The sequence below is a fragment of the Pectinophora gossypiella genome, chromosome 5, assembly GCF_024362695.1.
Source record: "Pectinophora gossypiella chromosome 5, ilPecGoss1.1, whole genome shotgun sequence".
NCBI lineage: Eukaryota > Metazoa > Arthropoda > Insecta > Lepidoptera > Gelechiidae > Pectinophora > Pectinophora gossypiella.
This window is the reverse complement of record NC_065408.1, coordinates 9,029,107-9,046,317: the sequence shown is the minus strand read 5'-3', so window position 1 is coordinate 9,046,317 and position 17,211 is coordinate 9,029,107. Positions and strand designations below refer to the sequence as shown.

At 39.3% G+C, this 17,211-nt stretch overlaps 1 protein-coding gene across 11 annotated transcripts in view; it reads right to left on the bottom strand.

The window, feature by feature from the left end:
• The window catches only part of LOC126366721 (protein still life, isoform SIF type 1), a 95,563-nt gene extending 78,605 nt beyond the window's left edge, over nt 1–16,958 (bottom strand). For 4 of the 11 annotated variants that reach the window (XM_050009925.1, XM_050009927.1, XM_050009929.1 and 1 more), the window contains exons 1-8: nt 16,787–16,957; nt 13,921–14,032; nt 12,822–12,969; nt 6,500–6,684; nt 3,147–3,265; nt 1,844–1,974; nt 1,097–1,179; nt 257–421 (exon numbers count right to left, since the gene is read on the bottom strand). In XM_050009925.1, the coding sequence (XP_049865882.1) occupies nt 257–421; nt 1,097–1,179; nt 1,844–1,974; nt 3,147–3,265; nt 6,500–6,684; nt 12,822–12,931 (793 nt within the window). In that variant the 5' untranslated portion in view covers nt 12,932–12,969; nt 13,921–14,032; nt 16,787–16,957. Of the gene's footprint in view, nt 1–256; nt 422–1,096; nt 1,180–1,843; nt 1,975–3,146; nt 3,266–6,499; nt 6,685–12,821; nt 12,970–13,920; nt 14,033–16,786 lie in introns of all 11 variants that reach the window. The other 7 variants (XM_050009932.1, XM_050009935.1, XM_050009933.1 and 4 more) reach the window with 5 other exon arrangements.
• Between the last annotated feature and the right edge of the window lie 253 nt (nt 16,959–17,211).

Sequence of the window (17,211 nt, the reverse complement as noted above, 5' to 3'; positions counted from 1 at the left end):
ATTTCTGAGACGTTATAATCATAAACCATCTATTACAGTTTATTTTTGGATATAACTAGAAAAAATAAATTCACTTGATATTGTGAATTTATTTTTGTTCACTTGATACTTGAAAATTTCTAAATAATCAAACGCTCGTTTGAGCTTAATTGTGTTTTAAGTATTAGTAGATTAGGTATGTTTACAAAGTAACTGATATTTTAAAATCCAAGCAGAAAAACATTTTGAATAAATAAAGAAATTAGTGCAAACTCACGTTTAGGTGGCGGCTGATGTGCGGGCTGTGAGTTAGTGACGTTGTCATAGAGCGAGGTGGAGGAAGTGGCTGCAGCCACCTTGTCAGTTCTGCCGGCTGTGCCGCTACTGGCGGCGGCGTCCGTCTCGATGGCGCGGGTCGTCGTGCGCGGAAGTGTCGATGAACCTTATGCAGTAAAGCGTTAGCAATGTGGGGTGGATGGAGTACAATAGTGTGTATTGTGCAGAAAAGAATACTTTGAATCAGCATGTTTCAATTTCAATTAAAGAGCCTAGCCAAAATGCAATCGCTTCAACGAGTTACGTAGCTTGTTTCGTTCGTAAGTTGAACTTTGTTTTCGTTCAGCTAACTTAAACGACTGAAACCTGAACCTGACCCAGAATAAACATTATTTTCTACTGCTCTTTACATTTTTCAGGCACTGGATCGTGTAAGTATGCTCCACACTACACCATCCCTAGTCGATAAAAGGGATCGTATGGCCTTTCATGTGATTTTATAAACATAAATATGGCAGGAACTAAGTGTCAAAGACGTTTCACAAGTGGAAAAATAAAGTAAGTACCTATAGGTACCCAGGGAAAAGTGCAGCAGTGTATTTATCAAAGGGCTTTCAAGGTCACACCGCCAGTTCAAAGTAATCAAGATGTTTGGCAAGCCTGTCCCTCGGGGTTATGCGGAAGAAACAAATAAGGAAACTGATTGGTTGTCGGTGAGGAGTTAGCGGATAGCGTTGAAGTAATGATTCAGTAACTTTGCTGTGTTTATTGATAAATAAAGTACAAAGTGTCTAGTGTATAACTGTAATGTAGCATTTTATAAAGATTTGTGTATACTTACGATAACGGGGGTCTTGTGCTCTCAGACGGGCGTATTGTTCTTGGGTCATACATGTGCATTGCGGCTCGCGGCCGTAGGTTAAACTGTAAACATACATTATCCTTAAATATAGGTACATAGGTATTTCATGCTTTAAGGGCATTATAACTCACTCGATCGATACATTCATGTGTAAACTCACACCCGTCATTACAGGGTAGTGGTACAAGGCATTGGAAGGTATTCTTGCAGATTTTTTGTTTTTGTACCATATAAATTATGCTAATTAAAATTCACAACGTATCCGTTGACTTCAATGACACATAAATACGAACGCATACCAGGCATTAGACTGGCGAGAATATTAGCCATGGTTTGTTTACATGTCGTTGATTCTAAATATTGGTTATGTGGGTACATTTTTGATAACGCCTTGTTATGTAATTTGTGTGGCGCAAATATAACTACAGTGTCAGTAAGTGTTTGCGCATTACATTTTGCATTAGATTGTCTTTGGCTCATACTTGTAACCAAATGTTAACAAGGTAAGTATTTTCAAAAATTTACACACGAGCACACACATAAACTCACACCTATTTCTCACCGGGGTAAGCATCGATCGAGCTTCGATCCTGACATACTTCTCTTGCTTCCTCCACATTCATCAATCGTTTCATACACGCACTCCGGTTCAGAGTATATCGTGCTGAACCTTTTCTACCTCAATTTGGTCAATGTACGTCCAAAAATTTACTTAATAATAAGTACCTCGATCGATTGGGGCTGGCCGGCGTGGAGAGCGGCTTCCTCTTGGCCTTGAACTTCTGCTTGCTGCCAGGAGGCTCCAACTTCAGGCTGTAGCTCGACGAAGCCTTGCGTGAGAATTTGAATGATGGTGACTAAAATACAAAACAATCCGTAAATTGTCTTGGTCCGGGCTGATTTTACTGTTACTGTACTTTAATGTGAACCAAACGGGTGTTTTATTGAAACGAAAGGTCAAATATCACTATAAAGGCAGATAATTATATTGTGACGGATTTAATGTGCAAACAAGAGGTTGTCTTAGGGGTTTGTAAAGTGTGAAATCTAGCAAGACCTCGAGCCGTTCATATTGTATTCAATGTGCATTTTGTTTAGCCTAATTGTCCCATAAATCATACTAAATTATTTAATTCATCAAAAGGAAAGCAAATGGAAACAACTGCATTATTTTTGTGAGATAAAGGGTTCAACAAGTGCAAATTTGCAGTGCAATTTATTGATCGATTAACAACCGCGTTAGAGTAAGTAGTGATGCGAAATGGTGACAAGAACTTTGATACATTTAATTGCAAGTTTATCCAGATGGCGCGATTTAGGCTCGGTTCCACACCGTAGAGACAAAAATAATTTCAAATACGGACGCCATTTCGACCCACATAGGAATCCATAAAATAATAAGATTAGTGGTATACAACCCGCATACATCGCGCCATCCGAGTAAGATTTAAGATAAAAGTAAGGCATATTAGGTATCCGCACAATGTCAAAAGGTTCTTGTCAACGTCATCAGTTCATTACTTTGTTTGTAAGAGTGGTTATCCAATGCATCCGACACGGATCACGTATTACATCCGATACTTAAGAATATCCGTTATCCGATTTTTCTGAGTATTTTTTAGTTCAGTATTTTCACGGATTCGGATCGGATATAAGTGAAGAACTTGCCTACTCTTTTCTGTCACGATATACCTGTCATTTTCTTATTTGCCGAAAACGAAAGGGACGGATGATTGACAGCTGTTAATTTTATAATGCGAAACAAATAGGCTGTTGATATGTAACTCGTTTGCCGTGTGCTGTCGGGTGAAATGAATTCTGTCGGGTTATTTATTGGTCAATATAAAATTTTGAGAGGGTTGTTTAAAATTCTACCTAACATTGACGTGTGTTCCACAATTTTTATCGCTATCGATTACCCGTCCCTTTCCTTTTCGGCAGATAAGAAAATGACAGGTATAACTTAAAATAAAATGTGATGGTGTATACTGGAATCAGCACTATTTTGAAGGTAACTATGGCAACTTACGCAGCACTCCCGGAATTGCTTGGCGTCGATGGGCGAGGTGAAGTTGAGGCCCCAAGTGTCGTTGGTCATCGGGTCCTTCCAGTAGACGAAGCATTCCGACGCCTGACCGATGCGCGTGCCTGCCAACAACGCGTGGAACTCTCAAGTGGATATTATTTATATCATGAGAATGTTTATACGGGTGTTTTAACTATAGAAAAAATAGGTATCAGGGCGAAATAATGAAACTTTTGTGTTCGTCTTCACTCCGTCTGGACCTATGAAATAATATGTATTCTAAGCTAAAACGCTACCTAATGGTATATTATTGAGCAAAAGATAACAGGAATATTCATAAAGCAGCGCTTTATTGAAGATATAAAACAAGTGTTAATATTTTTAAGGTGTTTTTCATACAAACGGTCTATGCGACTTTTTATGAAACATAAAATAATATAGCGTCACGCCTGTATCCCCGAAGGGGTAGGCAGAGGTGAAAAGAGCATACATCTATTAGGAAAACTTATAATGTATTTAGGTATTGTAATAGCCATTTTTTGTATTTTAGTTGTAAAAAAAATGATATAATGCATAATTTAAAAAATTCAGTACAATTATAAAACAATCTCAGGCTACAGGAAACGAGGCTTCTCCATTTCCAAGTATAAACATAGCACTGTAGTTTACGTTCAAACAGTTTCGTGTACCTAGAAGATCACGATGGATAGACGGCCTCCGTGGTTCAGTGGTTGAGCGTTGGGCTCACGATCCAGATATTCCGGGTTCAAATCCCACATATCACAAAAAATAGTTTGTGATCCCTGGCTTGGTTAAGACATTGCAGGCTGATCACCCGATTGTCCGATAGTGGTTGATTGTGCTCGTTAAGCAGTCGGTCTTGGCTACTATTTACTTAAGTAAGTATGTAGTCATGACAGGATTCTAATCCTGACACCAGGGTTGATGAGGTCGGTCATTGATCTCAGAACCCACACGAGAGCAGAAGACGGTCGATACCTAGTGTAAATTTAAAACTGGGTTACTGTAGCCGGCGGCGTATCTTCCGAATTGCCCTCGTAAAATGCACTATACTGTCGGCACGGAACTACACTTCGATTACACTTTTTATTTCCCCGACTTTTGCAAATTTTGAGGACAAAAGCAGTCCCACATTTTGTGTTAAAGTGTTTTTGTAAACGAGGCTTGTCTGTGGTAGTTTGGAAGTCTTAAATACATTGTTTTATCTTCCTAATTTTCGATAGAGAAAATCTCCTAAAGTCTCTTTTGTAAAGTTACACAAATAATAAAGATAAATAGGATAATAATATTTTACACATACTTTGTAAGACAGGTAGAACTTGATCCTAAAACTTTTCATCATTTACATTATTAAAAAAAAATATTTGTGTTCAACTTTGGTCTAATTAAATAGGTACCAATACCAACTTACTCATTCCCCTGTTTATGTTCTTTTGTTAGTCATTTACTGAAGTTTAAATTCGGTTCGCCCACAACATAACATAATACCTGCTTGCCACCTACGAATGCCACACTTTGCAGCAAAATTGAAAGTTCAGCGACTGTATACGAAGAGGAACTATACAATACCACACACCACAGCGTTCGGGAAGCTACGGAATATCTTCTCGTCCAAAATACCTCAGTGTCTCAAGACGAAAATCTTTGACCAGTGCCAGTGATGACCTACGGCAGTGAGACGTGGCCGCTTACTATGGCTCTCGGGAGGAGGCTCGGTGCCGCTCAGCGGGCAATGGAGATAGCTATGCTCGGTATTTCCCTGCTGGATCGAATCAGAAATGAGGAGATCCGCAGGAGAACTAAAGTCACCGACATAGCTCGGAGAATTGCAAAGCTGAAGTGGCAGTGGGCAGGACACATAGCGAGGAGAACTGATGGCCGCTGGGGCGGAAAGGTTCTGGAGTGGCGACCACGTGGCGGACGACGCTCAGTGGGTAGGCCCGCTACAAGGTGGACCGACGATCTGGTGAAGGTCGCGGGAAGCCGCTGCCCAGCAGTGGGCGTCGTACGGCTGATGATGATGATGATGATGAAAGTGGTTCCCATCGGGGGTGAGGTAAATCAAGCTCGTATCAGTGCGGGGCAGAAAGTGTCCTTTCTATACATAGTTTTATTGTTTATTCCATTCATAAGCTTACGACTTACGTATATCCCAATTACGCGAGAAATCAGAATCATTGATTCAACGTAACTGTCTTGGATAAACTTATTGAAGGGTAATGTAACATTTTTGAATCTACGTCATTTTTTGGCTGAGATAAGTGCAACAGATCCTCTTTTAAATCATTGTAGGTTTGCAATACATAGTATTTAATAACTAGAGGAACACAATTACTACCAGGCATTTTTATCATTCAGATAATCATTATTCTTATAATAAGTTTCTTACATAAAGTGAGCTTTAAATTTATTTTCTGAAAAATTCAAAATATTATCTAGTATTTTATTGCAAAAACGTATACATAAACCCGAAAAAGAATAATTTAATTTACTTAATTTAGAATTTTGAATAGCGATTTTATTCCTTGTATTGTTATTATGCCTTTCACAGTTTCTCGGAAGAAGAGATACATTTTTACGTGCAAACATAATATTTATAATTTATTTCTTTTAACAGCTCCCTTAGAGAATCCCGACCACGCAGGTTATAAATAGAGTTACTAAGAACCGACAACTCACCGAGCTTTTTGTTAGACCGATAGACGTGATATATAATGCTCGAGGCAACAGTTAGTGAAAATTGCACTTAAATAAATTAGCGAGCAATTAGCAAGTCTAGTACCGGGGTTCGAACCGGTGCCCTCCGTCTGAGATGAAAAGACCACGACAGGACCACAGCGACTATTCTATTTTATAATAGTAGGTAATAAGGAAATTAACCATGATAATAGGTAATTAGTTAAATTAATGGAGCTGTGGTAGCTCAGTTGGACAACGCTTGACTCTCACTTTGATGCCGCAGGTTCAAATTCCAGCACAGGCCTCTAAACTAATGATATTTGAACACATTTTCGAATTCATCTTTGGGTATAAATGTTTATCATGTGTCAATTGTGAAGGAAACATCGTGAGAAAACCCACATTCCCGAAAATACGTTTCAGAGACCAGGAGCGGATCCAGATTTTATGTCAGGGTCACCAGGTCGCAGACAACCTATCTCTGTAGAGAATTAGAGAAAATTGTAGGGGCCACCCATGACCCCACCTGTGGCCCAGGGGAGGTCATGACCACCATGAAGGCCCCCCTCCCCTTAGGATCCGCCCATGAAGCGGACCCTGGAAAAATGATAAGATGATGATGAAGTAATAAGTGAAATGAATTGTGGGCAACATACCAGGCTGCAGTAGCCGGACGTCGAGGATCTTGTCGACCTGCGAGTTGTAAGCGGTGATGTGGAACACGCACTCGGGCGAGTCCTGGATGCAGGTGATGTTGACAGGCACCAGGTCTTCAGACACCTGCTGCCACTTCACAGTGCCGGCGCCGCTCGCTGACACGTGGAACACCTCCGCCCACAGTCTGGAAAATGCATTATACTATGTACTGTCTTAGATTATAAGAGTAAAGTAAACTGGTAATGGAAAGTCTAATACCTAATATACTATGAGTATTAAATAAGCGTTTATTATAATTATTATTATTGCTAGGCGGCCTGTGGTCCAGTGGTTGGACGTCGAACTCACGATCCGGAGGCCCCGGGTTCGAATCCCGGTGGGACATATCGCAAAAATCACTTTGTGATCCCTAGTTTGCTTAGGACATTACAGGTTAATCACCTGATTGTCCGAAAGTAAGATGACCCGTGCTTCGGTACGCACTTTAAGCCGTTGATCCCGGTGACTATTTACTGATGTAAGTAATCGTTACATGAGCCATTTCCGGGGGTTTTGGTGGTTGTTCTCACTAGTTCGATTCATTAGTTCGATCGTCGAACTAGTGAGAATGTTTGTTGTCACCCTAGTTCGATTCATTAGTTCGTTAGTTCGATTGTCGAACCAGTGAGAAATATTTTTCTCATTATATTATACTTTAATTTGCACGAAAAACTTGCTATATGACGTGACTTATTGTAGATTTGCCGCAAATAGCATTAACTACTTGGCCGGACAAATGGGGAGCGCTGAGGGCTCTAACCCGGGAGAATGCTGCGCATCCCATAATTTCTAAAGTCTGATTTTTAACATAACATACCATCACGCATGTATCCCCGAAGGGGGTAGACAGAGGTGTACTACTCGCCTGCTACGTTTAAGTCCCATGTAATAGGGGGCGAGCTTACTGCCATTAACCGGGCACAATAGGCTAGTTGCCAACAAGTCAAATCACTTATTTTACGAAAACACGAAATTACTCTAGAATTTATATGAGGCACACTCTAACGTCATAGAAGAACGTGATAAAATGTCGGACTTATTATTACGACTTTCTTGATTAAAATTCATAAATAAGTTAAATAGTTTTTGTGCCCGTGGCTTTTGAGACTGCAGGTCCTTGGGGTAGCGAGGCGAGGGAATTGATCAGGGAGATCGGCCGGAGACTCAAAGTCAGAGGGGGTGACCCTAGGTCTGCGTCTTACCTGGTCCAACGCCTGTCAGTGGCTGTGCAACGGGGCAATGCCACTAGTGTAATGGGTTCGTTTGCACCAGGAATTTAGGAATTTCAGAATCAGAACACTTAAACGCGTAGTTGGACGTGACGAAGTTACGTATGTTACTGATTATGTGACAAATTGTATTATTATAATAAAATTGTTACCTGTTTCTATTTATGACATAATAAAGAATAAGTTTTGTTTTTATTTTTTCTATTACTAAACTTACTTATTAATTTTAATTAAAAAAAAACATAATAACTTAAATAGAGAAAAGAAAATATTTTTTCGTTAGTTTTCCTCTTTCTTTATTTAGTAACCAGAATTTCATAATTTATCTTGAACCCAGTAGGTACACGACCCAATTGCTTTTTTGACTCTTCTTTACACACTTTTGTCAAGTACTAACAGCAATACTATATTTTTTTAAATTTAAACTTATAGCTATTGATGAATGTGGAGGAAGCAAGAGAAGTGTGTCAGGATTCAAGCAAATGGAATTCTATAGTCTCTGCTTACCCCGGTGGGAAATAGGCGTAAGTTTATGTATGTATGTATGTATGTTAAACTTATAGGTAAACAGGCGGTTTTTAGTAAAAATAATTGAAAGGCACTTTTTTATAAAAAATATATAATTATTATGATGTGAGTATTAATTCTATAATACATCAATGAGACTAAAAGTAATTTTAATTTGTACATAGATTGACGTGAAAAGAGTAGTGGGTCTTTTAAAAGTTTTGCATAAAGCATCCCACAACTAAGTGCCTATCTGCAAGCTGTCTGCATTAATTGGGTCAACCAATAAATTATAGCTGAAGTTAATTTCGCTTCGTCGTGTGAACTCGTTCGGGGTTCTAAATAAATCATTTTTTCTGTGATTCCATCTATTGCGTGATTTTGCGGTCACGCTTTAGTACCATGTCACATCAACTTCTTTGATTTTTTTTCTGTAATAAGTCTTACTAAATGTCAAATATCTTAATGCAACAGGGTTCTATCATCTACCGCTATCTACCGCTTTTGACGTGAAGTCCAGAGATGGATATGATGAACACGGTAACAGATGATCAGCCCGCCATACCATATATAATGGTCCACAACAATCCGTGTTGTCGGTTTGTACGACATCGCCCATATAATGGTTCATCACGCTAGAAAGTATACAGTTCATCTTGTCGGTTTTGACGAAATGCCCGAGAAGACAAGCAGCCAAACGTGGTATATCGTTTTTAGAAAGAAAAAAAGAAACATTTTTTTTACTAGTATACGAGCTTTTTGGTTCTAAATAAATCTATTTTCCTATGGTTCCGTGTGTTGCGTGATACTGTGGATGTGATTATTGCGGCCTTCGCCCATGTCCTGCCTACACAGCATTGCGTGCACATCACTGGGGACATTACATACATATTTGAACACTGGGCACGAGCTGCACAATACTTTGTTACATTGTGACAGGTCGTATAGTTGATACGGGTGGGGTCTGAAATTTGAGTCTCCTCTATGTTTATTTGACTTCGCCTTTATTTGACGTGACTTAGGTATTGTAGGCTTTCCTGATATGACACTAACTACTTGGCCGGAATTGACTTCGCCTAAATGTTATCATCATCATCAATTTAAGAGCCACGCTCTTGTCGGTGTAGCATTAATGCTACTTTTTTAGGGAAAAATAGGGCAGTGGTTTCCCTCTTGCCTGACGCAAGTGGGATGGCGCCCAGAGTAGTCTATTAAAAAGCCATACTAGGACTCCTGTCCTCCGCCTCTGAATAGTACTGACAGTTACTGCTGCCCTCTGTCAGGTTGCAGGTTACAGTCCCTGTGACTTGCCCCTTCCGTCCTGCATTGCCGTACCGATGGCTCCCATCTTCGCCTAAATGTAATACTTCATACACATTATTTTACTTACTAATATATGAAGAGATTAGTAAATAGTGTTATGGTAGACATATATACAGATAATCACAGTACGTAATGGCAGCAGAAAACCATAGCACCATGGTAACATGTTGAGAAAAACGTAGAGAGAAGGTTCCTTTTGAGTCTGCCAAAAGGCTAAATATTGTGCGCTCTAGGTCTTAACCTCACTTATTCCGTGTATCAATATTTAATCACAATTAAAAACCGGTGGAACGAAATAAAATTCAAACATCGAGAAGAGTACTGCTGACTGAGTACTGCGCAGTTCACTGGCAATGGGATTGTAACTGTAGGTAACAAAATAGGTTGAAAAGCTTACATCCGATAAACAAGTTCGGTGAATACGAGTAAACAGAAAGTTGTTTACTATAGTTTACCTTTATAACTATGGATACATATACACATGCATACTATAAAACTTAAAACTACCTGTATTTTGGTTTGTTTACAAACATGCCATAATCAATAGAGTTAAAGTTAAATACAGTTTTAAATCTTATTTCAAACCACTAATGGGAACAGTCATTATTTCAAATTCAAATTCAAAAATATCTTTATTCAGTAGGTAACATAGTTACACTTTGAATCGTCAATTTTACATAACGAACGTCTCATCCGCCTAAAACTACTGCAGCTTCTCACAACCTGTATAGCCGGGGAAAAGAAGCTGCAAGAAAAAGCTCGGCAGAGGGCCCTAGACGTTCTTTAAAAAAATAAAAATAAACATAAAATATTGGTATACAATTGAGTAATTTAGCTGCCTAATATCAGTTCTCAGACAGTTAATCCCATGCATTCATATCTTCTAAATAATCACTAACTTTGTAATAACCTTTTTTGTAAAGTTTTTGTTTAACTACTGTCTTAAAACAGTTGAAAGGCAAATTCTGAATGTCAATGGGAATCTTATTGTAAAAACGTATACATTTCTTTTCCACACAAATAAACGAGGTAAAAACAACGTAACATAAGCCCATGACTATATTCCCAACAGATCTAGGAAACATCCATCGCAAGATGAACTGAGCACCCACGCCTCACCGAGCTTTCTGTTAGACCAACGTGACAGGTGGTGAGCCGTATCGCCTATAATGGTCGACCCAATAGCCTTAGTGACGACTGCACTTAAGATAAACCAATAACGAGGTTCACAAGCCGATAAAACACTTGATGAGATGAACATTACTTGTAAATTTTACTCTTTTTTCATAGAAATAATTTGACAGAAAAGGACATCTATGGTTACTCGACCATATCACCCGTATGCGTACTGTCCTGTCTGAATGTCCCTTATCTATGTCATGTCCTTTCCCAAACGTAACTGAATATTCTTGTCAGCGTTAAAATTTACCGTTATAAAGCTTACTCCACCCCAATGGACTCTTTAGTTATGTTATGCAGTAGGTTTCCAAAACACACATGCAAATATGCAAGTCTCCGTCAACAAACAGTCGAGCATCGTGGTAGAGCCCCATTTCCCTATAATTATCATAAAGATGTTTCTGCATTCATAGGATTCAGCAAGTATAGGTTTATTAATATTCAACTCTTTTAAGTATACTTACCCTAGTTACCCTACAAGTAGAAAAAAGTCGCATGAAAATATGGCTAATGGCAAGCGGAAGAGTGGCATCTTGATGTGCTGAGATTGCGACAGCGATAACCAAAGCCATCCATTTACGGTGCGTCAGATAAATAGCATCGCTGTGAGTATTTGTTTTCAAAACGTCTGGTTCTATAATTAGATTAGAGCAAAGTATATCTAGATGTTTTTTTAAATAATATTATAATAATAGCACAAGATAATGTGCCTACATTTATATAAAAAGTAACTGAATTTGATTAGCGAAATGTAATAGTAACCACAACGAAGTGAGGGACAAGATGATATAGATGAGTTTTGTTTTTATAGCACTTACCCGTGCTTAGGGAAACTCACAAAGAGAAAAAAAAACTGACTCGGACGGGATTTGAACCCGCAGCTCTTATCAAGCCGAGACGAGCGTGTTACCATTACACCACCGGGTTTTCTTTCTGTCCAGAGAGTCTAAATTTTCACTTTGTAAGATTTATTACTTATTTACTTTTTTCATTCGTGCCTTTTGGTTTCCAGAATCACTATAACTGGCTATAATAGCTTTTATTCTGTTCGTTGTTCATAAAATGTTGTAACTGCAGTGCTTCAAACGGACAAACTAAGGATGGATGTGTCACGTCTGCTCCCAATGAACCAAATCAGGCCGCATCTACGACGTTACTATACGTAGAATAGTGAGTAGTTCATCATGGCAAGAGCCAAATATAGCCAGGAATGTGAGCCGGTGACCGTTTGTTTACCTAAACAGATACCTAACTGTCTCTACACTGTCCTCATAGTTGTATAGAATGCGCTGTTGCAACTTCTCGTGAATCAAGTTACGTAGCGTCTCGTCTCGTCTGAGGGAAATGAAATAATTATTTATGCCAAGAGCCAAAACATAATCATGAATAACCACAATCATCTCCCGAATTTTTAGGGACTAGACGTTCTCATTCATTATTATTTACTAACCTACCTAAGAACTGAAGTGGGACTGGGCCGGACACGTTTATCGGATGCATCCAGAACGATGGCGACGAGTCGTTACCTACTGGGCATCTGAAGGCGGGTATAGAGGTAGAAGTCGAAGCAGACCGCGAAGTGGAAAAATCAAGGGGAAGCCTTTGCCCAGCAGTGGAATCGAATAGGCTAGATAAGATAAGATTAACCTACCTACCATCTTTCACTACTAGCTTAGTATTTCGGGATCTGGCAACACTAAACAGGAATATAAGATTTGTATTGCCACCTCTCCAGTTTTTGATTCCAATATTTGTAAACTACAGTCCATGTAATATATTTTTAAATATCTTTAAATAATTAATTAGTGACTGTTTCTTTACTTGTTACTATACTTCACGTGTCAGGTTGCTTCTGAAGTATTACTAGCAACCATTACCTCGTGGCAATAGCCAAATATTGTCAAGAATGTGAGCTGCTGTTCATTTGTTTACCTTATCAGATATTTATCCATTATAAGGACAGTACAGAAATTTCCACACAGTGTCGTGTAACTAAGTAATTCTTCACGGCAAGAGTCAAATACATGTATGATCGTATGTTTACCTGAGCAGATGTCCGTCTCTGCGACGCGAGTTTTGCCACGGGCTGTCTTCATAGCGGTACGCCTTGCGCAGGATTGGCGCGCACGAGCACGACGATAGTTTGTTGCCCATACTGCGCGTGCCGCACTCAGCGCACTGCACTATGCTGCCTGCAAATATCCGTTTTGTTAACATATACTACATAAGTAGCAAGTAAAAAACTTGCACCAAAATTAATTAATATGTAAGATATTCGGGTCCAGATTGAAGACTTTTGCATGGTCTTGCTGGGCATAGACCTCCTCTTTACCATTTCTCACTGTCTTAAGCGATCCCTCTGCATTTCATGGCGAACTTATATCGATCTCTTTTTAGGTGCAAGAGATACCTATTCTGTGGGAGATTTGGCCTCCATCATACCGAACTACATTAATAATAATAATAATAAAGTTCTTTATTTACAGGCATGTAAACCCATTATTACAAAAATATTAGTAGAAAAAGGGTAAAGATAACAATAATAATATTAATATTAATAAGTTTGGGACTCCATAGGCCCGAGATACTTAAAACAACATACATTAATAATAACAAATTCAATGGACGTAATAAAATGTCATTATCTCCTTAGCGTTATCACGTTTTCACAGGGTCAGTTTACCGAAGCCGAAGAGTTGACATCTGGATTTCCACAGAATTGACTTACGATGTAACGATGTAAGTGTTGAGGAGCTCGGTGGCGCAGCGGTAAACGCGCTCGGTCTGCGATTGTTGAAGTTAAGCAACTTTCGCAAAGGTCGGTCATAGGTTGGGTGACCACAAAAAAAAGTTTTCATCTCGAGCTCCTCCGTGCTTCGGAAGGCACGTAAAGCCGTTGGTCCCGGCTGCATTAGCAGTCGTTAATAACCACCAATCCGCAGTGGGCCCGCGTGGTGGTTTAAGGCCCGATCTCCCTATCCATCCATAGGGAAGGCCCGTGCCCCAGCAGTGGGGACGTTAATGGGCTGGTGATGTGTGTGTGTGTGTGTGTGTGTAACGATATAAGTCAGGCGTTCTTTCTACGGAGCTCTCACGCCTACTTACTATTGTCAACAACAACAACAATAGAATATGCTGTTTACCCGCGGTCCCGTGATGTCACCAGGTGCCATCGGTTCGCGAGAGGGAGTGCCCGCGGTTGAGGCTCTGCGACCGCTGTGTGCCGTGCCTGTAGTGGTGCTTCACGCCGCCATGCTGCAACACACACTTCAGTATACCCCCCAGGTGTAAATAGCGTGGTCGACAATTTCGTGAAATCCTTCGACTTGAATTATGTGCGTCTAGTATGACTGTGGCGTCTGCTGATATGGCCCCCATTGACGAAGGGTACCTAGTACGCAGTAATAGGTACGCATAGGTATATTTTTTTTAGTTTTATTTATTCGCAAGTGATTATTCGTTTTGAGTTACTTAATTCAATATTAGTCTTGTCAAGGATTTCATGAGATTTAAAATACGTGATAGAGCTCTATTTGATACATTACACTGAACAAACAGTTTGATTATTGTTAGTAATACAAAAAAAATACTATCAAACAAGAATGGTTACTATTTGTTAACCTAACAGTATTGTTACTAGTAATTGTATATAGTTCTATGTTTTGTTTTTTATAAACAATAATCAAACATTAATCATTATCTTTAGACAATAATAGCTCTATCATTATGAACATTTTTATTAGATTTATTTTTATTATTATTTTAATTATTTATTTATAAGTTTTGTGCAGGATGCGTTCCATACGCCAATCAAACAATTGCAGTGAAAGCTTTTCATTTTGAGATAAATTAAATTATCGGACTTTATAAATTTCGTTTCATTTAAAATTCAGTTTTAAACACATGCATAGGTAACTCAAAAACCAAAGCCCTCGCAAATTTTAATCTCAAGAAAACTTTTTTTTTTTAATGATTTAATATAATTATACTGACAATAAAATGTGGGAATGCAATCTTGATTGAAGGGCCTTGGTAATTAGTTAAGTGCGTTTAGTACTTAATTAAATTTTTAGTATAGATTCTAAATGCATTAAATGATTATGTTATTTGAAAAGATGATGAAGCAAAATGTACATGCACGGGAAAGTAAAAAGAAATACATCGTAATATTGCTTCTAATTTTAACCTTTTTACCCCTTGGTAAGCGACAATTTTATTTTAAAAAGATGTTTCTTAAGGTTATCACAAATATGAATAATATCGATATACTTCACCAAATAGCTAGTATATAATGAATAGGTACATACTATGATAGAACAGTTACAATATGTTCTAAAATAAAATTTAAATAACCTTTGATTGAACCGAGACACGGTTCACTTGACGCGCAGAATTATACCCAGCGAATGTCAATTCACGACTATTGCATCACCGAGGTGCTAAGTTGTTGTTCAACTTTATACAATATCTTTGATTACTTATTATCGACTCTGTAGTCCCTTACTTTAAATTAAATGTTCTTTACCTGATAGGTTTTTTTTTTCGAAAGCTTCTATATAAATTCAAATAGTAGATGATAAAAAACATATTAATTGCTTTAAAATAATCTGTTGACTAGCGTAGACAACCCTAGTATTGGCTTCTTCGATATTTTGATAGCGTTTAGAAGCCTTATGAGTTTCAGTGCGTGCTGGCCTGTTCCCTACATACTATGGCATCAATCAAGTGCCTTGTTAATTTCCAAGGCAATGACCGTTAAATACTTGCTGAAACTAAAAACCATTAGGAACACGATTATGACACTTTCTTGACTAGGCCAAAAAACCGAAGCCAATTTCGAAAAGGAGTTCTTAATTGCGTCGTACTTATGGAAAGTTTTTATAAGACAGACACGAATAGATGTTGTATCCATAGTAATTAAAATTCAAGGGACGCATTTCGATCTCAGCGGTAGGGCCTTCAATCATGCAAGATTAGTCTGTGTGTGGGTCAACTTACTCGACTTCTCATTTTAAATTGGTCAGACAAAACAGAATCCCACTCACACAATACATTTATAGATGTAGTCATTATAGTTACGTAGTATCCACCTATTAATTTTATGGTAATACTATCAACAAACACGCAGGCATCCATCTATAGTAATGACATCACGACTTTTAGAACCTACATCTCATTTAGTGGGCTATCAGACTAAAGTTCTATTTAAGTTATTGTATTAGAACTCGGACAAACGGTATGTATTACAATACTGTACTAATGTAAATCGGATATGTATGTTTATGTAACAGGATATCACATCACTATGCAATCTTAGTTAACTCAAGTAAAGTATAGTGGTCGGCATGTATCGAGTGATGCTCAATGGAGCTCGCTCGTCCCTCGGCTCAGCGCGAGCGGTGCCGCCACCGTATACAGTTTCATGGCCGATATTAACCAAGTTTATGTGTCTTGATCTAAGGATTGGTTTCTCGCTAGCGGGGACACGATCACAACATTCAGATAACACATCACACCACACATTTCCACATAAACAAATAGTGACTAGAACACACAATCTTCCAATGACGTATCAAAATTATTCCGTGTATTATTGATTGTTGATTTATTATAATAAACTAAACGTGTGAACATGCAAATACTGATTTCTCAACAAACTGTGCACAAAATAGTATTATATTTTCGTATAATTGCAACGATATATTATTTAAACATTATTTAAAGGCACAAAATGGCCTATTGTTATAAACATACACGAGGGGAGGGGGCACAAACACTCCATGTGCAAATTAATCTAAAGGTACTACGAACCTCGAAATTGTTCCAATTTTGCGCAGAAAATTTAGCAGCCTCCACACTCTCTTTAGCACCCATATTTATGGAGATGTGAAATCACTCAAATGACTATGACAATTCGGTTTCGATGCGATGCTCTGAGCGGTTCGTGACACTAATGTGCACTAAGACTGCTCTCTCTGGCGAGAGTCGGGTTCGATAAGCATTAAATACCTCTATCGTCGGTCGTTCGCAAAGTTAAAAATTCACAGCGCTGAATAATAAACGAAGGGTGTATGTCGGTTGCAGGTCAGAGAGCGCCCGGTGCGCTGCAGCGCGCGGCGCTTGTAAACACGAGCAGCTGGAGGCTGCGGCGCGGCTCGGGATCGCGCGTGCTGGGTCCCGGGCCGGCTCTCGCCGCGCCCGCTACTGGCCTACCCCGAGTGCGCAGAATGTAATGTACGACAGGGTCGCGGGGCGGTGCGACACGGCGACACCGGCGGCTCGGCTAAACGTCAGAGCGGACTGGGTCGCGCTCCAAGCGTGCGTGGCCGAGTGCGCACAGCCGCGCCGGCGGCCGCCGCGCACCGGCCGAGCCGGGAGCCGAGACGCAGCGACGCCCAAACCTAGCGAGCGACGGCGGCCAGCGCCCTCCGCCT